This window comes from Salvelinus sp. IW2-2015, linkage group LG2 (genome assembly GCF_002910315.2).
Source record: "Salvelinus sp. IW2-2015 linkage group LG2, ASM291031v2, whole genome shotgun sequence".
In the NCBI taxonomy this organism is placed as follows: domain Eukaryota; kingdom Metazoa; phylum Chordata; class Actinopteri; order Salmoniformes; family Salmonidae; genus Salvelinus; species Salvelinus sp. IW2-2015.
Genome location: NC_036839.1, coordinates 24,578,246 through 24,605,674, shown reverse-complemented (window position 1 = coordinate 24,605,674; position 27,429 = coordinate 24,578,246). Strand labels below are relative to the sequence as shown.

General features: G+C 42.7%; 1 protein-coding gene across 1 annotated transcript in view; it reads right to left on the bottom strand.

The window, feature by feature from the left end:
- The window catches only part of lrp1bb (low density lipoprotein receptor-related protein 1Bb), a 393,420-nt gene extending 366,527 nt beyond the window's left edge, over positions 1-26,893 (bottom strand). The window contains exons 1-2 of the mRNA XM_070446279.1: positions 26,800-26,893; positions 22,536-22,658 (exon numbers count right to left, since the gene is read on the bottom strand). Of these exons, the coding sequence (XP_070302380.1) occupies positions 22,536-22,658; positions 26,800-26,893 (217 nt within the window). The remainder of the gene's footprint in view (positions 1-22,535; positions 22,659-26,799) is intronic.
- Between the last annotated feature and the right edge of the window lie 536 nt (positions 26,894-27,429).

The following is a 27,429-nucleotide window of genomic DNA, read 5'->3' as shown; positions in this document are numbered from 1 at the left end:
GTGGCATTCCTCATGAGAGCCAGTTTCATCATAGCGCTTAATGGTTTTTGCGACTGCAGTTGAAGAGACTTTCAAAGTTTGAATGACCTTAATGTCTTAAAGTAATGATGGACTGTCGTTTCTCTTTGTTTATTTGTGTTGTTCTTGCCATAATGGATATGGTCTTCTACCAAATAGRGCTATCTTCTGTATACCAACCCTATCTTGTCATATCAACTGATTGGCTCAAACGCATTAAGAAGGAAAGAAATTCCGCAAATGAACTTTTAACAAGGCACACCTGTTAATTGAAATGCATTCTAGGTGACTACCTCATGACCTGGTTGAGAGAATGCCAAGAGTGTGCAAAGCTGTCATGAAGGCAAAGGGTGGCTACTTTGAAAAATCTCAAATATATTTTGATGTTTAACACTTCTTTGTTTACTACATGATTCCATATGTGTCATTTTATAGTTTTGTTCTACAATGTAGAAAATAGTGAAAATAAAGAAAACCTTGGAATGAGTAGGTGTGTCCAAACTTTTGACTGGTACTGTATATCCATAAAAATGATGCGGATTCATGATTTTGACTGGCTGAGAAAAGCTGCCTACCTGTCTGTCTCATCCCGACTCCCGACACATTAATTAATATCGGACAGTTGGAGATTACATTTGAATATTGAAACAATGTTGCAAATGTCAGAGAGACAGACAGCAAGGTTTAAACAAATCTTCGCAGTAGAAAACGAAATGTTAGTCTAAAAGAAACGTGAGCTAAAGTCTACGTGCTTTTATAGTGGAGATGAAGGTTATAAATTGAATGGCTGGGTTGACAAAACAGTGGATTGTGCAGTCAAATGAAACAGAGTAAATAGGCATTTAATGTCATAGATTTAGCCGATGGTAAATTGTGGAATAGACACCGGCTGGAATGTGGTTTTAACCAATCAGCATTCAGGATTAGACCCACTCGTTGTATAATATCACGATACTCAGTACCAAAACAATACTCAATACCAAAATGATACCACAGAACAAAAAGAAAGTATATTAGCTGAAGTCACAGAATAACCACTGGGCTTTATTTTTTAAACATTAAACAATGTTTGTATTAATGGTAGAACAACTAAAATAACAAATAGAATAGCTTCTATTGTCACGCCCTGACCTTAGTTCCTTTGTTATGTCTCTATTTTGGTTTGGTCAGGGCGTGAGTTGGGGTGGGAATTCTATGTTTTTGTTCTATGTTTTGTATTTCTATGTGTTTGGCCTGGTATGGTTCCCAATCAGAGGCAGCTGTCTATCGTTGTCTCTGATTGAGAACCATACTTAGGTAGCCTTTTCCCACCTGGTGTTTGTGGGTAGTTGATTTCTGTTTAGTGTTTTTCACCTTTCAGGACTGTTTCGGTTATTCCCTTTTGTTATTTTTGTATTTAGTGTTCAGTGTCAATAAACAAACATAAACACGTACCATGCTGCGCTTTGGTCCTCACCTTCTTCCATCAACAGCCGTTACATCTATTCTATATTCAATTTCTTGCAACAACAAAAAAMCACCATATTAAATAAATAACTGAAAAATATCTTTAATTTTCCTTATGCAAAACCATATCTGATACTCAGAGCATACAAATGATTTTACAATTACATCTAAACTGTTTTATGATGTAATTGACACATTTTCTCATCTATGGCACTAATATTGGGTCAATTTACATTTATTAGACCTAAGATTCAATTTTCATTACAGCTAAGTAATGTAATGCATTAAATTAATAGTTTAGTTCCAAAACAACATAAAAACACTTTGAAGCTAATTTCTGAAGTTCCCAGAGTGCATTTCTTCTCCCAGGGTGCAATGTTACACCCAGGGCTGCTGGCAAGCCCAGACAAACGGGAAGTTGTCYTAATCTATTGCTGTCATAGGGAGGTTATGAGCACATTTCACATTACTTTTGGATGGTAATCATATTATAATGATCACATGAATGTCATGCTGTGTCACGTTCCTGACCTTATTTCCTTTGTTTAGTCTTTGTTGAGTTGGTCAGGACGTGAGCTGGGTGGGCATTCTATATTTCGTGTTTCTATGTTGAGTTTGTTGTTTGGCCTAATATGGCTAGAGCCGTCCGTCAGTCAGGAGCCGCTAGAGCCGTCCGTCAGTCAGGAGCTGCCAGAGCCGCCCGCCAGACAGGAGCTGCCAGAGCCGCCAGAGCCGCCCGCCAGACAGGAGCTGCCAGAGCCGCCCGCCAGACAGGAGCTGCCAGAGCCGCCCGCCAGACAGGAGCTGCCAGAGCCGCCCGCCAGCCAGGACGTGTCAGAGTCGTCAGTCAGCCAGGACCGGCCAGAGTCGTCAGTCAGCCAGGACCGGCCAGAGTCGTCAGTCAGCCAGGACCGGCCAGAGTCGTCAGTCAGCCAGGACCGGCCAGAGTCGTCAGCCAGCCATGACCTGCCAGAGCCGGCAGTCAGTCCTGAGCTGCCCCTCAGTCCGGAGCTGCCCCTCAGTCCGGAGGCGCCCCTTAGTCCAGTGGGGCCATTTAGGAGGGTCGCCGTTCCTAGGAGGCCACAGAAGCGGGAATTAACTATGGTGGGGTGGGGGTCACGTCCAGCGCCAGAGCCGCCACCGTGGACAGATGCCCACCCAGACCCTCCCCTATAGGTTCAGGTTTTGCGGCCGGAGTCCGCACCTTGGGGGGGGGGGGGGGGGGTGTTACTGTCACGTTCCTGACCTTATTTCCTTTGTTAAGTTAAGTCTTTATTTAGTTGGTCAGGACGTGAGCTGGGTGGGCATTCTATGTTTTGTGTTTCTATGTTGGGTTTGTTGTTTGGCCTAATATGGTTCTCAATCAGAGGCAGGTGTTTGTCATTGTCTCTGATTGGGAACCATATTAAGGTAGCCTGTTTCACTGTTTGTTTGTGGGTGATTGTTCCTGTTCGTGCGTTCATGTGTTTTATGTTCTCAGGTTCAGGACTGTAGCTTAGTTGGTTTTCGTCTGTTTATTGTTTTTTGTTAGTATTGAAAGTAGTAGTCTAATAAATATGGATACATACCACGCTGCGCTTTGGTCCTCCTCTCCTTCCAACGACGAGAGCCCTTACATGCTGTATATATGTTAATGTCATTGTCACTCAAAAATAATTCAAATTKAGTTGCTAGTAGAATAACATTAAAATGTAAATGTCATGTGTAAAATACTTTTTATGTTGTTTTGGAACTAAACGTCCCTTGCACTGCACTGCACTGCTTTGTAACACCTTTTGTTTAGTTGTTTCGGTGGGCTGGCCCTCATCATCTGCTCTGTAAGAAAAGTATTGTAATAGTTTGCTTCTGGAGACAATCTGCGGGCGTGGAGGTATGATGTTTTCGTTAGAAGAAGGCATGCATTCTGCATTTTCTCTTTTTTACATGTTTCTSAAAAGTGGCTTGCGCTGTGTCAGCTGCATGCATAAGCGCAAGTAGGCTGGCTAGTTTACTACTGCCCCCTTGAGAAGATTCAGACAATTATTTTAGACAGACTCGATCCTCTCAATCCGTCTGACGTAAGACTCATTTGACAGAAGTACCGAAAGTAATAAAAATTCTAGTATCAAACTGTTTTCCATGTTCTAGTATTCAAAAGGTACAAAAGTTTCAGTATATCGTGCATCACTACTCTCTTCTCAAGTAACCTTTTCTCCCTTTCTACCTTCTCTGACATTTTAAATGCTACTCTCAGCCAGAAGGAGGTTCTGCTCTGTATTTTCCTGACCTTGTGACAGCGGAGACAAATTGTTCCGATGACATATAAGAGCCGAGGTTCCATTTCATGGTTTTGTGGTTACCCATGCACCTACAGTAGACACTGCACATCCCAATATCATGTCATTTTCTCTACCTGACTCATCAGAGAATACCTGCCACAGGCTTTACAGCTGTGGCAGGTTTCTCCATAGCGATAACTGGACCACCAATGTCTGATTCACACCATAGGTCTGACCCGAATAAAACTGTGTTGGCTTGGATATTTTCTTTTCAATTTGGTCCTATGTTGTGAATCAGGCACTAGTGTGTTTGGGTAGAATATGTGGGTATACAGAGTTGTATCCTGCCCTGGCCTCACTTTGGAGATCCCCTGAATGGTAACTACATACATTAGTTGTTGTTTGTTTGTTTGTTCTTTGTGTTTAGTCTCTTTGTGAATGTCCCCTTCTTCTCCCACACTGTGCTCCTGGTTTAAGGGCAGAAGACCGTACAGAGTGTGGGTGGGCCAGTGATTCACTTTAACTCAAGTCTCTGAAAAATATAATATTTGCCATAAACAGTATTAGTCAAAAGTTGACACACCTACTGATTCCAGGGTTTCTTTATTTTTACTATTTTCTACATAGTAAAATAATAGTGAAGCCATCAAAACTATGAAATAACACATATGTAATCATGTAGTAACCAAAAGTGTTAAACAAATCAAAATATATTTTATATTTAAGATTCTTCAATTTAGCCACCCTTTGCCTTGATGACAGCTTTGCACACTCTTAGCATTCTCTCAACCAGCTTCATGAGGTAGTCACCTGGAATGCATTTCAATTAACAGGTGTGCCTTGTTACATTTGTGGAATTTCTTTCCTTCTTAATGCGTTTGAGACAATCAGTTGTGCTGTGACAAGGTAGGGGTGGTATACAGAAGATAGCTTTATTTGGTAAAAGACCATGTCCATCTTATGGAAATAATAGCTCAAATAAGAGAAACGACAGTCCATCATTACTTTAAGACACGAAGGTCAGTCAATGCGGAACATTTCAAGAACTTTTAAAGTCTCTTCAAGTGCAGTCACAAAAACCATTAAGAGCTATGATGAAACTGGCTCTCATGAGGACTGCCGCAGGAAAGGAAGATCCAGAGTTACCTCTGCTGCAGAGGATAAGTTCATTAGAGTTACCAGCCTCAGAAATTGCAGCCCAAATAAATGCTTCACAGAGTTCAAGTAACAGACACATCTCAACAACTGTTCAGAGGAGATTGCATGAATCAGGCCTTCATGGTCGAATTGCTGCAAAGAAACCGCTACTAAAGGACACCAATAGTAAGAAGAGACTTGCTAGGGCCAATAAACATGAGCAATGGATATTAGACCGGTTGAAATCTGTCCTTTGGTCTCATGAGTCCAAATTAGAGATTTTTGGTGTCTTTGTGAGACCCAGATTAGGTGAACGGATGATCTCGGCATGTGTGGTTCCAACCATGAAGCATGGAGGAGGAAGTGTGATGGTGTGGGGGTGCTTTACTGGTGACACAATCAGTGATTTATTTAGAATTCAAGGCACACTTAACCAGCATGGCTATCACAGCATTCTGCAGCGATACGCCATCCCATCTGATTTGCGGTTAATGGGACTATCATTTGTTTTTCAACAGGACAATGACCCAAAACACACCTCCRGGCTGTGTAAGGGCTATTTGACCAAGGAGAGTGATGCAGTGCAGCATCAGATGACCTGGCCTCCATAATCACCCGACCTCAACCCATTTGAGATGGTTTGGAATGAGTTTGACTGCAGAGTGAAGGAAAAGCAGCCAATAAGTGCTGAGCATACGTTGTAACTCCTTCAAGACTGATGGAAAATCATTCCTCATGAAGCTGGTTGAGAAAATGCCAAGAGCGTGCAAAGCTGTCATCAAGGCAATGGGTGGCTACTTTGAAGATCCTCAAATATAAAATATATTTTGATTTGTTAAACACTTTTTGGGTTACTACATGATTCCATATGTGTTATTTCAAAGCTTTGATGTCTTCACTATTATTATTCAATGTATTAAATAGTAAAAATAAAGAAAAACCCTTGAATGAGTAGGTGTGTCCAAACTTTTGATTGGTACTGTATATTATACTGTGAAAGTTTGGGTTTGGATTAGGACTAATCAGTTTGTATTCTCTCTGAGAGACAGTGACATTCACATTGATGACCCTGTGAATTTATCTTTTAATGTCATGAAAATGTGCTGCAAGCCTTTTGGTCCATTTGTCATCTCCTCGAGTCTCTTCAACATTACTATACATGTACAGATGATTTGTTTTCCATTGGATGTAAACAGAAATCTAGGATTCATTGTATCTATATAATAATTATCACGTGTTGATAGTTTGGGTATCTGCTGATAGTTTGAGCATAGTTTGACAATCCAAATAGTGTGACGAAAAACTGATATGTTTCTGAAACAGCCAAGCCCACTGAGCACTCTTGTGCAGTGACCACACATCCATTGTAAATCACATAGAGAATTGAATTATGCACATTTGTGAGAGAGAGTAGAGTAATGTCATCAACATGCAATAAAATAGAGTCTATTACTTCTGTAGACAAACATTATACTCAACTTGTGTGAGTTAATATATCAAATTCAAAACCACTCACTGTACAATAAAATAACCATACATCAGCCTCCAGCAGTAATGACTGTGGCTGGGGCCAATTCACAACAACTTGCGATTTAGAAAAAACATTGACAAAAACCATAGCACAGTAACCAGAAAAAAGCCAAATAAATGTAATGTGGGAAATAGTAGCATAATTCCTTGTTTAGGGATGTTTTCCAGCTAGTCTATCATTATGCAAATGCACACATCTAATTGTTTAGAGGGGAGGGCACTTCAAATGAATAATACAGTACATTATTGTCCAAATGGCAACAACCAATCTTGTCTGCAAACAATTTGTTTTGAATACATTGTGTAGTATTTGTTTCATGCACACCGGGCCATTATATATGGGGGGGGGGTTACAGAATGTGCAGTCTATCAATGTTCCGTTAATCAATACTATTGGCACAATCATGTACTATACTGTGGTTGTGTGGCTTATAAACAGAACACATGTAAGCCGCCAAATTGTAACTCAATGAGCAATCAAGTAAAAGTCATTGTATATTGCAGCCCTGTGTGGGGTGGGGTATACATTTTTAACATAAACAGTAGGCTACAGTTCAACTCAATAACAGCTGGCTACAATCCAGCTTACTGTAAGATAATTATCTGATTCTGACCAATGTTTTTATGTTGCCTATAATGAATGGTGTAGTAGTGGCCCTACTTACATAATCTAACTGTGCTTACAATAATGAAAATCAAACCAGAATGTGAATTATTGATTTATGCTTATTACAATTTATTCAAAAGCCCAGAAGCTCAAAATGTATTTAACCATATTGTATTACTGAATAGAATATTCTTACAGGGTATCATTTCATTCTCTTGGTGACTTTTTCGGTGGCATAGCCCTTATGTGTCGTCTGTGTTTGTTCTGACTCAAAGCACACTGGTGCGCTGCAACACTAACTCCTCTGTCGAAACAGCAGGGGGCTAATGTAGGCTTTAGTACTTTAATGTCACCCCATGGTTCCATGACAGCCACCCTGACAGGTTATAAAATATGCTCCTTTTTAAGGGCTCCAGGTAACAAGCTAGAGATGTTGTCCTTTATAATATAAATAAAGGGAGAAAGAAAAGAGAAAAATAGTAACTGTTGAAGCAGATGTTGGGAGAGAGGAGCCAAGGAGATGCAATACAGAACATCCTACATTAGCCATGGATGAAACACAATGGGAACTGGAGCGACAGTGGGAATAGGACTCAAACCATTTTAAATGCTCTAAACATAACCGGCCAAGTTGCTGAGCTAGCTGCAGTGCAGCATGGTAAAAAAACATTCTGAGCAAAGGCTATTTCAAGGGCAGATATGTCACCTCTAGAGGCCACCATGAACACACACACACACACACACACACACACACACACACACACACACACACACACACACACCACACACACACCAGTTTTGAAAAACCTCCTTGTTGGTGCGTCTGTTTCTGTGCTCCCCATAAGCAGATGGCAGCAGCCTCAGGAAGTATATGAGCCCTGCTCCAAATGGGGAGAGACTGCCACTAAATTAAAAGGCTGATTTCCAAAGCTCTCTGCCTCACAACACAACCCTCTCCTCTGGATGGGAAATTATGAGTTTAGATCATAAACGAACAGGATGCACATGACAGGCTAAAGACAAGACACTGACGGCAGCATTGTGAACATTATGAACAGCACTCGGATGCTAATGAGGTGTAAATGACTTTGGGCTCTGTTGATCTGTATCACACAGGCTTCCTGGTGTAGGGACAACAATATTAACACCAGATCCATTTACTTACTGCTTAACCGATGACACTCCAATCACACACAAACTAATGAAGTGACAGAGCTGTCAGAATATGAACTGGAACAGCTTTAATACCTGAGACACGTCTCCCTCCTCCCCTCGTCGAAGGGAAATGTAAGATGAAAAAGCAGCTTAAGCATGCACATTACAAGGACATATGTATACTCAATTAAAACAGCATATCCTTGAAAAGTGCTGTCCATTTTCACTGCAGATCGAGACTGTACGTGTTAGAATACAGAACACAAAAGAGCTGATGAGTAAACTATGTCTGTGTCCCAAATGGCACCCTATTCCCTATGGGACCTTGTCAAAAGTAATGCACTACATAGGGAATAGGGTGCCATTTGGGACACAGGCTATGTGTTTCAGATTTTCCAATGAGTCAACAGGGGCTTTGTGTCTAGGCTGCAGGACAGCCAGGGGAGGTAAACATTACATAATGCAGAAGTCCTGGTCTGTCCTTCAGCTCAATAACAAGGTGCTATGCTACATTACCCCCTAAACCTCTGTTCTACTGCTGCCAACTCTCTCAGGGAATGGACACATTTACAATATATTTATTTAAATTTGTCCAGAGACAAAAAAAAAACACCCTGATACATTATACAGTAGGCTCAGACTGCTAACACGACTTTACCTGGCATTCCCCTATTTCCATTTAAAACGTTGTAATTCTAAGCCCATGCCTGAATGTTTTTTAACCTGAAACTGAGGCTACTTTCATCATCAGAGATGATTATTGCTAGTTCAACAGTGTTGTATGCAATTAGAAGTACATCCACAAAATACAATTATTACTACAAAGTAAAGCTAAGATGATTTGACAGAAATGTGGCCAGGGCCATTTGTTCTGAGTGGACTGCAGCACAAATAAACCAAAAGTCAATTATTACAAGTCATGACCTATTCAAAAGTACCATAGTGCATTAAGGAAACTGGAATCATCTCCTAATCGCAGACCTATCATTTTGCTACCACAATGGATTTCTATTATATAAGGATACTTATATAAAGAGAAAATCCAGACAGTTTACAATGTTGTTAATGGGATTTATCTGTTAATTGAATGATTAGAATATTCCACCCTGAAACCATATAATTGTATGGAATTGATTAGAATGTATAATATTATAATCAATAAATGTGTAGTTCTAGTCAGCATTAGGGTAGAACAATATAGCTAATGTTTGTCTTTATGGTATTTTAAAGACAGACTGTCTGAGCAAAATTCGACGCCGACCTGACTAGAGATTTGGGAGAGAACGGGGAGTACGTCTCAAGGTCAAGGTCTCCCTAATCTCTCTCGGCTGGGTAGTGAGACAGTATGTGCGTAGGATACATTCTGTTTGTGTGTATGTATGTGCGTAGGATATCTACTGTTTGTGTGGAAGTATGTGTGCAGCTATAAAATGGATGTCTTTGTATTCTTGACTTTAGAACGTTCTCTGAATAAACTGTACTAACCTTTTGCATAAGCTGAGTCTTTGACTAATTATTATTATACCCATGGTCTTACAAACCTCGGGAACTGGTCAGAGCTATTGATTGATTGTTATTGTCATTGGGATTGGAAATTCTTGTGACAACTGTACAGGATGTAGCTGTGATATCCCTCTCCCCCTGAAAGCTTTGTACTGCACTAACTTTGACCAGGACCCATATGGCTCTACTCAAAAGTAGTGAACTATATAGGGAATAGAGTGCAATTTGGGATGCAGCCTAAGTCATCAAACACAAACTCAGCAGTCCTCCATGACCACGTTTAAGGCAGCTACTGGCCCTTTTCATGCTCATCTGATCTTCTGGGCATGAAAATTCCATCAGATGATTCACTACAGACTGACTACTTCTCTATCTCTCAACATCAAAACAATAAATCTGTCTGTCGCGGTGGCACCTGTAACGGCAAATTCCTCCTCTTCGTCTGAAGAATAAACGTGAACACTACAAAATACGAAAACAACAAATGTGAAAAACCGAAACAGTCCTATCTGGTGCATAGACACAAAGACAGAAGACAACCACCCACAAAACCCAACACAAAACAGGCTACCTAAATATGGTTCCCAATCAGAGACAATACAAAACACCTGCCTCTGATTGAGAACCATATCAGGCCAAACACAGAAATAGGAAAACTAGACACACAACATAGAATGCCCACTCAGCTCACGTCCTGACCAACACTAAAACAACGAAAACGCAAAAGAACCATGGTCAGAACGTGACAGGTCCCCTCCCTCCCCAAGGTGCGGACTCCGGCCGCAAAACCTGAACCTATAGGGGAGGGTCTGGGTGGGCATCTGTCCGCGGTGGCGGCTCTGGCGCAGGACGTGGACCCCACTCCACCATAGTCTTTGTCCGCTTTAGTGTCCTTCTTTGAGCGGCGACCCTCGCCGCCGACCCTGGCCTGGGAACCCTACTAAATGGGCCCACAGGACTGAGGGACACTTCTGGACTGAAAGACGCCTCTGGACTGAAGAAGCAGCTCCGGACTGAGGGGCAGCTCCGGACTGAGGGGCAGCTCAGGACTGAGGGGCAGCTGAGGACTGAGGGGTAGCTCATGACTGAGGGGTAGCTCAAGACTGAGAGGTAGCTCATGACTGAGAGGTAGCTCATGACTGAGAGGTAGCTCATGACTGAGGGGTAGCTCAGGACTGAGGGGTAGCTCAGGACTGAGGGGTAGCTCAGGACTGAGGGGTAGCTCAGGACTGAGGGGTAGCTCAGGACTGGGGTAGCTCATGGCTGAGGACAGCTCATGACTGAAAGGCAGCTCGGACTGAAGGGCAGCTCCGGACTGAAGGGCAGCTCCGGACTGAAGGGCAGCTCCGGACTAGCGGGCGGCTCTGGCAGCTCTTGACTGGCGGGCGGCTCTGGCAGCTCCTGACTGGCGGGGGGCTCTGGCAGCTCCTGACTGGCGGGCGGCTCTGGCGGCTTCTGACTGGCGGGCGGCTCTGGCGGCTCCTGACTGGCGGACGGCTCCAGCGGCTGAGCAGACGGGCAGCGCTGGGCAGATGGGCAGCGCAGGCGGCGCTGGGCAGACGGGCAGCTCAGACGGCGCTGGGCAGACGGGCAGCTCAGGCGGCGCTGGGCAGACGGTAGACTCTGGCCTGCTGAGGCGCACAGTAGGCCTGGTGCGTGGTGCCGGAACTGGTGGTAACGGACTGGAGACACGCAGTACTAGGCGAGTGCGGGGAGCAGGAACAGGGCACACTGGACTCTCGAGGCGCACTATAAGCCTGGTGCGTGGTACCGGCACTGGTGGTACCGGGCTGAGGGCACGCACCTCAGGGCGAGTGCGGGGAGAAGGAACAGTGCGTACAGGGCTCTGGAGACGCACAGTAGGCCTGGGGGCGTGGTGCCGGAACTGGTGGTACCGGGCTGGGAACACACACCACTGGGCGAGTGCGGAGAGGAGGAACAGGGCGTACTGGACTCTGGAAACGCACAGGAAGCCTGGTGTGTGGTGTTGGCACTGGTGGTACTGGGCTGGTGCGAGGAGGTGGCACCGGATAGGCCGGACCGTGAAGGCGCACTGGAGCTCTTGAGCACCGAGCCTGCCCAACCTTACCTGGTTGAATGCTCCCCGTAGCCAGGCCAGTGCGGCGAGGTGGAATAGCCCGCACTGGGCTGTGCTGGCGAACCGGGGACACCATGCTTAAGGCTGGCGCCATGTACACCTGCCCGAGGAGACGCACTGGAGACCAGATGCGTTGAGCCGGCTTCATGCCACCTGGCTCGATGCCCACTCTAGCCCGGCCGATACGAGGAGCTGGGATGTACCGCACCGGGCTATACACGCGTACAGGAGACACCGTGCGCTCTTCCGCATAACACGGTGTCTGCCCGTACTCTCGCTCTCCACGKTAAACACGGGAAGTTGGCGCTGGTCTCCTACCTGACTTCGCCACACTCCCCGTGTTCCACCCCCCAAGACATTTTTGGGGCTGCCTCTCGGGCTTCCTACCACGCCGCCGTGCTGCCTCTATACGCCGGTATCCCTCCTCACACTGCTCCAGAGAATCCCAGGCGGGCTCCGGCACTCTCCCTGGGTCGACCGCCCACCTGTCTATCTCCTCCCAAGTAGTGTAGTCCAGATTCTGCTCCCATGTCCATAAATCCTGACTTCGCTGCTGCTGCTGCTGCCGCTGCTGCCCGTTACCACGCTGCTTGGTCCTTTTATGGTGGGTGGTTCTGTAACGGCAAATTCCTCCTCGTCTGAAGAGGAGGTGTAGCAGGGATCGGACCAAAGCGCAGCGTGGTTAGTGTTCATCATGACTTTAATTAAGACAATAAACGTGAACACTACAAAATACGAAAACAACAAATGTGAAAAACCGAAACAGTCCTATCTGGTGCATAGACACAAAGACAGAAGACAACCACCCACAAAACCCAACACAAAACAGGCTACCTAAATATGGTTCCCAATCAGAGACAACACAAAACACCTGCCTCTGATTGAGAACCATATCAGGCCAAACACAGAAATAGGAAAACTAGACACACAACATAGAATGCCCACTCAGCTCACGTCCTGACCAACACTAAAACAACGAAAACACAAAAGAACCATGGTCAAAACGTGACAGCACCAGGACAAGTCGAACAAGTGATTGAAAGTGAAATGAATTGCTGTGTGCTGCATTTCAGTTCATACATTACACAGCAGGCCTACTATATCCAATGGCAGTACCTTTTGTACACTAACGGCTTAGGCCTTTTTATTCCATTAAGAGGGAGCGTTTTATGCAAAATAGTGTTAAATTCGAGGACACTTGAGGACATTATAACTGCACTCCCACTTATTAATAATCTCTTCATATATGCAGTAAACAATGCATATCATTTCAGACAGACAGACGTGGCACTCAGATATTCCTACAGTACGTGTCTGCTAAGTTATGCTAATATGATTAAGCTACTGTAGGCCTATTTCTACCGCTAGTCATCATATAAATTATGCACTGGAATGGTTTTAGAACTGAAGATATTCCACTTATTCATATACAAAGTAAACAACAACTGGTATCATTCCAGACACCAGAAAGAACAATATATGGTATCTGTCCTAAATGATCTAATGTGATTAAATTAAGCTACTGTATGTATACCAGAATCAAGGGAAAATGACTGCACCGTCTCATTGAAGCCACGGAGTTCAAGGCTGACCGAGGTACTGCAGGCATTGTTTGCTGAAAACAAGATCCCTACATTATGTCCTACCCTACCTCTTTCAGGTAATACATTCTAACTTATAGCCTCTGTCTTTTGTGCAATTTGCAAGTATCTGTCCTCCGCTGGCCTTTCCTTAAAAAACGTTCCTAAGCTCTTGGAGTCCCATGTAGGAAAAGCTATACTAGAATAGCTTGCTGGACATTTTTATTACTTTTTTAGCTGAATGTTAAATACAGAAGCTATCACGTTTCAGGTAAGACCCAAATGCAGACTGTGCTGAAGTAACAATGTTTATTTCAGCAACAGGGGCAGGCAAACAACAGGTCAAGGCAGGCAATCCAGAGTAGTGGGAGAATCCAGAGTAGTAGGACAAAGGTACAGGACGGCAGGCAGGCTCAGGGTCAGGTCCGGCAGAGGTCGGTAATCCCGAGTAGTGGGGCAAAGGTACAGGACGTCAGGCAGCCTCAGGGTCAGGAATATCAATAGACAGGAACAGAGGGAAAACCGGGAAAGAGGGAAAACCGCTGGTAGGCTTGACGAAACAAAACTAACTGGCAACAGACAAACAGATAACACAGGTATAAGTACCCAGGGGATAATGGGGAAAATGACACCTGGAGGGGGGTGGAGACAAGGACAAGGACAAGTGAAACAGATCAGGGCGTGACAGCAGCCAATAGAACTCACGTGTAGTTTGAAAGAAGAGTGAACGTGCGAGAGCAGTAGGCTATAGCAGTTATTTATTCAGATCCATAACCATTCAATCTTTGTGAAGAGAAGTGAAAGCCTTCTGCATATAACTCAAGTCCTATATTATTGAAGGATGTTATTAGAATGATTAAGATAAGAAGAACAAAACGTATTTAATTTAACTGTTGAAAGTGAGGAAGGAATGAAGCAACAATAGAGAGAAAGAGGAGGTAGTCTAAAAACATTACGGGAAATATTATGAAAGGTATATACAGTTGAAGTCGGAAGTTTACATACACTTATGTTGGAGTCATTAAAAGTTGTTTTTCAACCACTCCACACATTTCTTGTTAACAAACTATAGTTTTGGAAAGTCTATTAGGACATCTACTTTGTGCATGACACAAGTAATTTTCCCAAAAATTGTTTACAGACAGATTATTTATCTTATAATTCACTGTGTCACAATTCCAGTGGGTCAGAAGTTTACATACACTAAGTTGACTGTGCCTTTAAACAACTTGGAAAATTCCAGAAAATGATGTCATGGCTTTAGAAGCTTCTGATAGGTTAATTGACATCATTTGAGTCAATTGGCGGTGTACCTGTGGATATATTTCAAGGTCCTACCTTCAAACTCAGTGCCTCTTTGCTTGACATCATGGGAAAATCAAAAGAAATCAGCCAATTGGAGACCTCCACACGTCTGGTTAATCCTTGGGAGCAATTTCAAAACTTCCGAAGGTACACGTTCATCTGTACAAACAATACTACGCAAGTATAAACACCATGGGAGCATGCAGCCGTCATACCACTCAGGAAGGAGATGTGCTCTGTCTCCTAGAGATGAACGTACATTGGTGCAAAAAGTGCAAATCAATACCAGAACAACAGCAAAGGATCTTCGATAGGATGGCGCCGACAGAGACGGTCGCCTCCCTTCGCGTTCTTAAGAAACTATGCTGCATTTAGTTTTTTTATGTATTATTTCTTACACTGTTACCCCAGGAAATCTTAAGTCTTATTACATAGAGCCGGGAAGAACTATTGGATATAAGAGCAACGTCAAGTTACCAGCATTACGACCAGGAATAAAACTTTCCCGAAGCGGATTCTCTGTTTGGACCATCACCCAGGACAACGGATCGGATCCCAGTAGGCGACCCAAAACAACGGCGCCACAGAAGGGGCAGACGGTGCGGTCTTCTAGTCAGGCTCCGTAGACGGGGACATCGCTCACCGCTCCCGAGTATACTACTCACCAATGTCCAGTCTCTTGACAACAGGGTAGACAAAATTCGAGCAAGGGTTGCCTTCTCTGTTTCACGGAAACATGGCTCACTCTGGATACGTTATCAGAGTCGGTACAGCCACCTGGTTTCTTCACGCATCGCGCCGACAGAAACAAACATCTCTCTGGTAAGAAGAAGGGCGGGGGAGTATGCCTTATGATTAACGAGTCGTGGTGTGATCATAACAACATACAGGAACTCAAGTCCTTTTGTTCACCTGACTTTCTTACAATCAAATGCCGACCGCGTTATCTACCAAGAGAATTCTCTTCGATTATAATCACAGCCGTGTATATCCCCCCAAGCAGACACCTCGACGGCCCTGAAATAACTTCATTGGACTCGATGTAAACTGGAAACCACATATCCTGAGTCTGCATTTCTAGTAGCTGGGGATTTTAACAAGGCTAATCTGAAAACAAGGCTCCCTAAATTTTATCAGCATGTCGAATGCGCGACCCGGGCTGGCAAAATTCTGGATCATTGCTACTCTAACTTCCGTGACGCATACAAAGCCCTCCCTCGCCCTCCTTTTGGGAAATCTGAGCACGACTCCATTTTGTTGCTCCCAGCCTATAGACAGAAACTAAAACAGGAAATGCCCGTGCTCAGGTCTGTTCAATGCTGGCCCGACCAATCTGATTCCACGCTTCAAGATTTCTTCGATCACGTGGACTGGGATATGTTCCGGATGGCCTCAGACAACAAGATTGATGTATACGGTGATTCGGCGAGCGAGTTTATTAGCAAGTGCATCGATGATGTTGTACCCACGGTGACTATTAAAACCTTCCCCAACCAGGATTGATGGCAGCATTCGCGCAAAACTGAAAGTGCGAAAAACTGCTTTTAATCATGGCAAGGCGACCGGAAACATGACCAAATAGAAACAGTGTAGCTATTCCTTCCGCAAGGCAATCAAACAAGCTAAGCGTCAGTATAGAGACAAAGTAGAGTCACAATTCAATGGCTCAGACACGAGACGTATGTGGCAGGGTCTACAGTCAATCATGGATTACAAAAAGAAAACCAGCCCCGTCGCGGACACCGACGTCTTGCTACCAGACAAACTAAACAACTTATTTGCTCGCTTTGAGGATAACACTGACACGGCCCGCTACCAGAACCTGCGGGCTATCCTTCACCGCAGCCAACGTGAGTAAAACAGTTAAACGTGTTAACACTCGCAAGGCTGACGGCCCAGACAGCATCCCTAGCCGTGTCCTCAGAGCATGCGCAGACCAGCTGGCTGGTGTGTTTACGGACATATTCAGTCAATCCCTATCCCAGTCTGCTGTTCCCACGTGATTCAAGAGGGCCTCCATTGTTCCTGTTCCCAAGAAAGCTAAGGTAACTGAGCTAAACGACTATCACCCCGTAGCACTCACTCCGTCATCATGAAGTGCTTTGAGAGACTAGTCAAGGATCATATAACCTCCAACCTACCTGAGACCCTTGACCCACTCCAAATTGCAATCGCACTGCACACTGCCCTAACCCATCTGGACAAGAGGAATACCTATGTAAGAATGCTGTTCATCGATTACAGYTCAGCATTTAACACCATAGTACCCTCCAAACTCGTCATTAAGCTCGAGACCCTTGGTCTCGACCCCGCCCTGTGCAACTGGGTCTTGGACTTTCTGACGGGCCGCCCCCAGGTGGTGAGGGTAGGAAACAACATCTCCACCCCGCTGATCCTCTACACTGGGGCCCCACAAGGGTGCAATCTCAGCCCTCTCCTGTACACCCTGTTCACCCAACTCAATCATCAAGTTTGCAGACAACACTAGAGTGGTAGGCTTGATTACCAACAACGACGAGACGGCCTACAGGGAGGAGATGAGGGCCCTCGGAGTGTGGTATCAGGAAAATAACCTCACACTCAAAGTCAACAAATCAAAGGAGATGATCATGGACTTCAGGAAACAGCAGAGGGAGCACCCCCCTATCCACATCGATGGGACAGTAGTGGAGAAGGTGGAAAGTTTTAAGTTCCTCGGCGTACACACCACGGACAAACTGAAATGGTCCACCCACACAGACAGCGTGGTGAAGAAGGCGCAACAGCGCAACAGCACCTCTTCAACCTCAGGAGGCTGAAGAAATTTGGCTTGTCACCAAAAACACTCACAAACTTTTACAGATGCACAATCGAGAGCTGTATCACCACCTGGTACGGCAACTGCTCCTCCGCCCACAACCGTAAGTCTCTAGCGGTGGTAGTGAGGTCTGCACAATGCATCACCGGGTGCACACTTCCTGCCCTCCAGGACACCTACACCACCCTGTCACAGGAAGGCCTAAAGATCATCAAGGACAACAACCACCCGAGCCACTGCCTGTTCACCCCGCTATCATCCAGAAGGAGAGGTCAGTACAGGTGCATCAAAGCTGGGACCGAGAGACTGAAAAACAGCCTTTATCTCAAGGCCATCAGACTGACATCACTAACATTGAGTGGCTGCTGCCAACATACTGACTCAAATCTCCAGCCACTTTTATAATAAAAAATTGGATGTAACAAATGTATCACTATTCACTTTAAACAATGCCACTTTATATGATGTTTACATACCCTACATTACTCATCTCATATGTATGTACTGTACTCTATACAATCTACTGCATCTTGCCTATGCCGTTCGGCCATCACTCATCCATATATTTATATGTACATATTCTTATTCATTCCTTTACACTTGTGTGTATAAGGTAGTTGTTGTGAAATTGTTAGATTACTTGTTAGATATTACTGCACGGTCGGAACTAGAAGCACAAGCATTTCGCTACACTCGCATTAACATCTGCTAACTTCTCTGATCTACCCATCCCGGTATCGGGATAATTGTCATCAGCAACGCTGAATAGCATAGCGCCACAGTCAAATAATATTACAAAAAAATATTCATATTCATGAAATCACAAGTGCAATATTGCAAAACACAGCTTAGCCTTTTGTTAATCCACCTGTCGTCTCAGATTTTGAAATGATGCTTTACAGCGAAAGCAATACAAGCGTTTGTGTAAGTATATCGATCGCTCGACAAAACATTAAGTACACTTAGCATTAGGTAACTTGGTCATGAAAATCAGAAAAGCAATCAAATTAATCGTTTACCTTTGATGATCTTCGGATGTTTTCACTCACGAGACTCCCAGTTAGGCAACAAATGTTCCTTTTGTTCCATAAAGATGATTTTTATATCCAAATACCTCCGTTCGTTTGGTGCGTTATGCTCAGAAATCCACAGGAAAGAGCGGTCACGACAACGCAGACGAAAATTCCAAATAATATCCATAATGTCCACAGAAACATGTCAAACGTTTTTTATAATCAATCCTCAGGTTGTTTTCAAATATATATTCGATAATACATCAACCGGGAGTGTTGGTTTTTCAATAGGACCGGGAGAAACAATGGCCGCCTTTCTCTGTTGCGCAAAACTCACTCTGAGAGCCCCCACCTATCCACTTACGCAATGTGATCGTTCTCGCTCATTTTTCAAAATAAAAGCCTGAAACTATGTCTAAAGACTGTTGACACCTTAGGGAAGCCATGGAAAAATGAATCTGGTTGATATCCCTTTAAATGGATGATAGGAATGCATAAGAACAGAGAGGTTTCAAAAAAAGAGGCACTTCCTGATTGGATTTTCCTCAGGTTTTCACCTGCAATATCAGTTCTGTTAAACACACAGACAATATTTTGACAGTTTTGGAAACTTTAGAGTGTTTTCTATCCTAATCTGACAATTATATGCATATTCTAGCTTCGGGGGCTGAGAAATAGGCAGTTTCAAATGGGTACGTTTTTTAGCCAAAAACGAAAATACTGCCCCCTATACTTAAAAGGCTAACCATATGTATGTGACAAATCAAATTTGATTTGATTTGTGAAGATGCTGGATGAAACAGGTACAAAAGTATCTATATCCACAGTAAAACGAGTCCTATATTGACATAACCTGATAGGCCGCTCAGCAAGGAAGAAGCCACTGCTCCAAAACCGCCATAAAAAAGCCAGACTACAGTTTGCAAATGCACATGGGGACAAAGATCATACTTTTGGGAGAAAAGTCCTCTGGTCTGATGATGACCATCGTTATGTTTGGAGGAAAAAGGGGGAGACTTGCAAGCCGAAGAACACCAACCAACCGTGAAGCACGGCGGTGGCAGCATCATGTTGTGGGGGTGCTTTGCTGCAGGAGGGACTGGTGCACTTCACAAAATAGATGGCTTCATGAGGAGGGAAAATTATTGGGATATATTGAAGCAACATCTCAAGACATCAGTCAGGAAGTTAAAGCTTGGTCGCAAATGGGTCTTCCAAATGGACAACAACCCCAAGCACACTTCCAAAGTTGTGGCAAAATGGCTTAAGGACAACAAACCCAAGGTATTGGAGTGGCCATCACAAAGCCCTGACTTCAATCCTAGAGAAAATTTGTGGGCAGAACTGAAAAAGTGTGTGCGAGCAAGGAGGCCTACAAACCTGACTCAGTTACACCAGCTCTGTCAGGAGGAATGGGCCAAAATTCACCCAACTTATTGTGGGAAGCTTGTGGAAGGCTACCCCGAAACATTTACCCAAGTTAAACAATTTATAGGCAATGCTACCAAATACTAATTGAGTGTATGTAAACATCTGACCCACTGGGATTGTGATGAAATAAATAAAAGCTGAAAGAAATCATTCTCTACTGTTATTCTGACATTTCACATTCTTAAAATTAAGTGGGGATCCTAACTGACCTAAGACAGGGAATATTTACTAGAATTGAATGTTAGGATTTGTGAAAAACGGAGTTTAAATATATTTGGCTAAGGTGTATGTAAACTTCCAACTTCAACTGCATGTGTCAGCGTACTAATTATACAAATAGGCCCTAATACATTTGAAAATGTTAATCAAATTCGCTAGCCTGTACATGTAACTTTGTAGGGCGCATGCGCTTTACATAAATTGTATGTTCTCTTCTGCTATATCATGGTTTGAACGATCCGTAAATCCATAAATCCAGTCCACATAATACAGTATAATACAAAACAGTACAGTAATACCGTTCACACTCAAAAAGATTAGCCTACTGGATCTACTGTACAGTAGTTTCATTTATTTACCCAAGAGAGCATATAGCTAGCTACATCTATGGGTTGTTATGTGTTTCTGTTGTGTGTAACGTGCAATAGCCTATATCATATATAATCAGTACAATCATTCAGGCTTTTTTGTTCTTGGGCTCATTAAATAGCATTAATGTCGTGCTTATAAAATGTATTTAATCAGGCTCAGGTAGCATCATGTTTGAATTTTCATGCTGATCAAAGCTCTAATCAAATCCAGACATGTTTCTGCTTTATAAAGCTTTTGAATGACCTGGTTCTGGCGGGAAATACCGGGTTACCCAGAAGAAAAGTGATTTATTCTCGGGATGGAACTTTTGTAAAATACAGGGAAAATATTCAACCCTAATCTACACTGATTGAAGTGTCATCAATAAGGGATAATAGCTTTCAACCTGGATCTACTTGGTCAGTCTATGTCATGGAAATAGCAGGTGTTCATAATGTTTTGTACACAGTCATTAACCAGTAGTCAGCATGTACATGCTTATGTGGCTCTAGAACAGTAACCCTAGCCACCACAGGGCCAACAGAAGGATGTGTCTCCCAAACACTGTTTTATTTGAACTCTTTATTACCTCTGTCGAGACTGTCTGCTTAGCTCTGAGACCTCCGGAATGGCCACTTTACAATTCACTGGCGTTCAGCCATCTCAGGAGAGTGTCCTTTTCCCCAGTTTCCCCGGTGCAGAATGGTAACAGTAGCGAGCGTCAGCTGTCTGGTCCCTGCAGGGTAAGCCATGCCATGGCTGAGCATCTAAACCAGTTAGCTACTACAGTCTTAGGGTAATGTAATGCAAGGTGTGTGTGTGTGTGTGTGTGTGTGTGTGTGTGTGTAATGTGTGATGTGTGTGTGTGTGTGTGTGTGTGTGTGTGTGTGTGTGTGTGTGTGTGTGTGTGTGTGTGTGTGTGTGTGTGTGTGTGTGTGTGTGTGTATATATCTGGGTATATCTATGTTTTGTGTGTGTGTCTCAGGGTAATGGAATGCAAGGCTGCTCTCCCATGTGGTGATTACACTCCACTGAGGCAGAGCCTGGGACTAGCAAATGGTACCATGACATGACCATTCCCTGGAAGATGTAGGGAGGGACACAACTACTGCATGGAGAGTGCAACTGGGAAAACTCAGGTCCCAAGAAACACATCCTGAAACATATCATAAAACACAGACCCTCATCTTCAGTTGGATAAGAAACAGCCATCAATTATACCCCATTCAACACAAAGCACTAATAAAGTATTGCATGGTGCCTTCACTGATAACACATACAATATCTCCTTACAAAGGCTGTACTTTGTCTAAGAGACCACACACACACACACCACACCGAATGTCTGTCTGCCATTCATCTGCCGTTAGGTATTAGAACCAGAGCACTAGGTTATTGGAGCCACAGTGCTGGTAGCCTATAAACAAGGTTTAATTTCACTGTGCTTCTCTTTGCGGGGCTCAAAGCTGATCTAATTCCTTTTTCTATCAATACATAATCCATGATAATAAGCTGCGACAAATTCCCATGATGAATATTCAGGGTTTCTCTCCACAGGCTTAGTAAATAAAATGGAGCCAACACGGTTAATCTAAATGATAATGGAATACCTGGTGAAGGGAGACTTGGCCCACTGCAACCTTGTATATACGCTACGTTTTAGCACAATATTGTACCATCTTCTCACAAATGGGAGTTCAATGGGAAAGGTCTTCGCTATCAATATATAAGATTGTGGAGGGAATTGTAAACGTGGCTACAGTGATTTCTTAGCTGGTCACATTTGATAATATCATGAAATGAGCACTAGTATCAGTTTAAAGATCTAAAATTGATATTAGGATGATGCAATACCCATTTCAAAATTTACAGAAACAATAAAGAATATGTTCAGTTAGAGGAAGGATAAAGCATTGAATAAATCACAGAATGTGAAATAATATGGTTACCTTGTAGGCGGGAATGAACTGTAAAGTGAATGGGTGAATGAGTGCATAAATTGATGAGTAAATTATTGAATTACATCTTTCTGGATTGAAGTGTTTGGTGAATGGGTGCATGGATGAACGTGTGAATTAGTAACTTACATCTGTCCGGGGTTTCGTCCGAGGCGTCTGGACAGTCAGGCTCCCCATCACAGAGCCAGCCCTCGGGGATGCAGGTCACCTCGTCATAGCAGTGAAACTCCCCCACATCACACAGTATGGGCTCTGGATGGAGGAGAGAGAATGGAGAGAGGAGATAGAGATGTCATGGATGGGATGGATGGTTTGCATGTTTCAATCAAAACATGTACCTGTAGTAGTCAACTGGCATAAATGCCTAAAGGTTGCAGTGACAGTGTATTTACCTTGAGGCGGTTATAAAATAGTTTGGAATGAAATTAGTTGAAGGAATGAATGAGTTGATCATATGTATGATAATTACATTATTCATGTTATGCAGATGTAGCCTATCGTAAAAAAAACAACAATGGATATTGTCTTCTTTACCCAATTCCCCTCTCTGTGGATCAACAAAGTTTGTTCAATTCAATCACTGTCACAATAAGTAGACAATTGTTGTGAGTAAGCCATTTCCTGGGTATGCTTATCCATACAAACTCTTCTCTCTGTAGACCCACACTTGTTTAAACTTGACAGATACAAAAGCCCACTACTTTGTGGTGGTGATGTCTTTATATTATGTAGATCACAAAGTTCTATAGTATTTTTTTTTTAACACTGTCTGCAGTACAGAGCTCTTTCATAATGTATCATTAGGACACGACGAGACAATTATCAATGACTTGTTTGCCAAAAAGCCTATGCCAAAAAGACAAAAAAACAGACACACAAGTGGTGTTGGCATTGTCTGTGACTCAAACTCTTTCTCTCGACAAAGACGTAACATTCTTCACCTTTTGGAAAGCCACTACAAAACAGTCTCTACAAGTCTTGTTTCTTATCTGTCAACTCCCTTACGTTTTGTACTTTTTACTTCACCAAGGTGAAAGCCTGGTCAACTAAAAAGTCATCCCAACCTTCCAATAGCAGGGCATCTGTCAGCATGTTGACATGTTTCCCTGCCGGGAGCTGTCAGCCACTGTGTGATCTTTCAGCAGAATGACACATGTTCTGCTAAAGATTTGACACCACCTTGTTGCCCACAACTAGCTCCTCTCCTCCTCCTCTCCATCCTGAAGAGAACCAATCATTTGTTTCAAAGCTTTAATCATCAAACACTCAGGTGTACAAGCATTCTCTCTCTCTCTCATACACACTGTATTCCTAACCCTATTATGGAATGTGTGCGTGTGTGTGTGCATGGGGAGGATGCGGGAACAGGTTTGCAGCACATGAGTGGTGGTGATAATTCAATGCACCACTGCACTATGCCCTATAGTGCCCTCAAGCAAATTCAGTACCGGGGGAGGTATATGAAAAGGTCAACCATCTAATTTTCCCCCCTTTTTCTTCAATCTAATTCCACCGCTGCTATCTATCTGAAAACCTCCCCAGTTTGATTCAAGGTCTTTTTTTGAAATATTGAAAGCTTTTATGTTTGAAAAGGTGATTATTTTAAAGATGGAGCATGTTGATTATATTGCAAACCACTGAGTTCCTCTTGACTCAAATTCATCCCGTGTGGCTCAGTTGGTAGAGCATGGCGCTTGCAACRCCAGGGTTGTGGGTTCATTCCCCACGGGGGGACCAGGATGAATATGTATGAACTTTCCAATTTGTAAGTCGCTCTGGATAAGAGCGTCTGCTAAATGACTTAAATGTAAATGTTAATCTAGGTAGGGAAAAAAATAGGCTATTGAAGATTATGATTACGAATAAATCTATTGCAAGATCTAGATCTTTATATACAAAGACGCATGTTAAGAGAGCTATTCCTATTGGGGTGGCAGGTAGCCTAGTGGTTAGAGTGTTGTGCCAGTAACCAAAAGGTTCCTGGATTGAATCCCCAAGCTGACAAGTTAAAAGTCTGTTGTTCTACCCCTGAACAAGGCACTGTTCCCTGGTAGGCTGTCATTGTAAGTAATAATTTGTTCTTAACTGATTTGCCTAGTTAAAAAGTTWAAAAAATATAATAATAATCCCAGTGAGTATGATAAAACAAAATGTTAATAAGATACATTTATAATAGTAGTCCTTCCTTGCAATAAAAGTTAAGCACAGAGCCATAAAACAAAGTGGCATAGTGATCAACATCATAACAAATAGTAATATGTGTGTCACTATAATAAGATACATTCTAACAAGAGATCCTAGCTAAAGCTATAGGGAGTTGTGTATTGCTATAAAATAGATAATTCCCTCAGTACTCTGGCCTGACATTGACCTCCTCAACACATGCCTTCATTAAATCTTGATTATGATAGGAAGCATTTGATATTGGTAGCTTAGAAAGATACTCTGTGTGTGTGTGTGTGTGTGTGTGTGTGTGTGTGTGTGTGTGTGTGTGTGTGTGTGTGGTGTGTCCTATACTGGGAGACTAGGTTGTTTACAGTATGTAAATGCATTTTAAAATGCTAACAAGGTGTTGTACATAATCTTATAAAATGCGAGATAATCTTATAAAATGAGACATATTACCAGGTACAGTAGATAGATGGGAGAAAACAATGTAGTGTACTTAGCTCGTTATTGTGCAATGGTTTCTGTTACCAGAGGCTTATTAAAAGTGTCCCCTCAAGGGTGACAGTATTGCATAGCTCATTGTCATGGCTTTGGTTCATTTTACAGGAGAGAGGAAATGGGATAATGTTTCACAGCTGGTACATATTTTTGCCATTTACAGCCATTTCTCTACACACGCAAAGTATGAATTGTTTGCTTCAAATGTTATTAACTCTTGCTAACCTATGACTATGCTATCACTAATAACTTCAAACATTACGCTATCATGAAAAATAACAAATGCCACAGTCTTGGGGAGGGGTTTACATAATTTGGTTTCATCTGTTTTAGGGGAGCTTTCAAAGTTTATTGTAAACGCAAATGTTTATGCTTATAAGGAATTTGTTTTTACAAGTGTGAGAATTATTGGCAATTGATATGTAAATTGTGTAATAGTATTGCCTTTCAAGCGTGATCATCACTGTTCATTAAGAATTTAGGCCTATTGTTTGAAGGTGTAAATGGTTTGTGCCATTTATATATTTTTTCTTTAGTAAAATGTATGAGCTTGTTCAACATGAGCTTCAGCATAGTGGTTACACACCAGGTAATGATATTCCACAAAATACAGGTGAATAGTATATGTGTGATGACAGCTGCTTTTACAAAGATTATTGTCTTGTACATACACTTTTGTCAATACAAAAAATTGCTTGCATTTGCCTAATCGGTGCTCTGTGACTTGCTATAAAATCCTTACATATTTGATTGGGAAAACTATTGGTATGTAGAATGAGTAAACAAAAAGGGTTATCGACCTTTACTGACAACATAAGGGGATACGGTATCAATAAGATAGGTAAGGGTTATAAGGTATCAATAAGAGAGCTAAGGGTTATAAGGTATCAATAAGAGAGCTAAGGGCTATAAGGTATCAATAAGCTGGCTAAGGGTTATAAGGTATCAATAAGAGAGCTAAGGGCTATAAGGTATCAATAAGAGAGCTAAGGGTTATAAGGTTATCAATAAGAGAGCTAAGGGCTATAAGGTATCAATAAGAAGAGCTAAGTTTTAAGGTATCAATAAGAGAGCTAAGGGTTATAAGGTATCAATAAGAGAGCTAAGGGCTATAAGGTATCAATAAGAGAGCTAAGGGCTATAAGGTATCAATAAGATGGCTAAGGGTTATAAGGTATCAATAAGAGAGCTAAGGGTTATAAGGTATCAATAAGAGAGCTAAGGGCTATAAGGTATCAATAAGAAGCTAAGGGTTATAAGCGTATCAATAAGAGAGCTAAGGTTTTCAAGGTTATCAATAAGAGAAGCTAAGGGTTATAAGGTATCAAACAAGAGAGTTAGCGTTATTAAGGTAATCAAATAAGAGAGCTAAGTGTTTCAAGGTATCAATAAGATGCTAAGGGTTATAAGGTATCAATAAGAGAGCTAAGTGTTTCAAGGTATCAATAAGATGGCTAAGGGTTATAAGGTATCAATAAGAGAGCTAAGTGTTTCAAGGTATCAATAAGATGGCTAAGGGTTATAAAGGTATCAATAAGAGAGCTAAGTGTTTCAAGGTATCAATAAGAGAGCTAAGGGTTATAAGGTATCAACAAGAGAGTTAAGGGTTATAAGGTATCAATAAGAGAGCTAAGGGCTATAAGATATCAATAGCTTGGGTGTATGGGGTTGGACCAGTGTGCCTGATTTTTTTCTTCTCAGAAGTCTCTATGGATGTGTCTAGTACCTTTGAAGCTGAAATGATTCCCATTGAAGGCAGGGAGAGAGCTGGTGGTGACTGAGAGGGAGCTGATAGAGGCTGGTGGTGACTGAGAGGCCATTTACTCTCCTGGTAGGCAGCAGGAGCTATGAAAGAGAGAGAGGGCCTCTGGACCTCAGAGCAGCCCGAGTTTCCATTGATGTGTCTACCTGCTTTCATGCTGGCCTGCCTGCCTGCCTTGAAAGGTAAAGGGACACATTTGAGTCATTTGGATGACCTCTCATGTCAATTTATCTCCCCTCTCAGATTCAATAGCCTTTACTCCTTGTCTGTCAATGTTTGCTGCAACTGCAGTTTTGCAGCCCGGATCGTTTCAGAGTGAAATAGAAAGGGAAAATATTATATTTGAGGAAAAAAAAAACACTGTGTCGTCGATCCCCAGTAAAATAAATAGGACTACAACTGCATTTGCATTAAAAAGAAAAATACAGAGGCCTACCACCAACACAGACATTGTATCACTAAACAGTATGGTTATTTGAAGATCATTTTGAGTGGCGGATGGATAACAGAACAAACAGCACAACAAAATGGCAGTGTTGCAGGCTTTGGTCGGTCGGCGAGTGAGGTTAAAAAACATGGTCCATTACCATAACA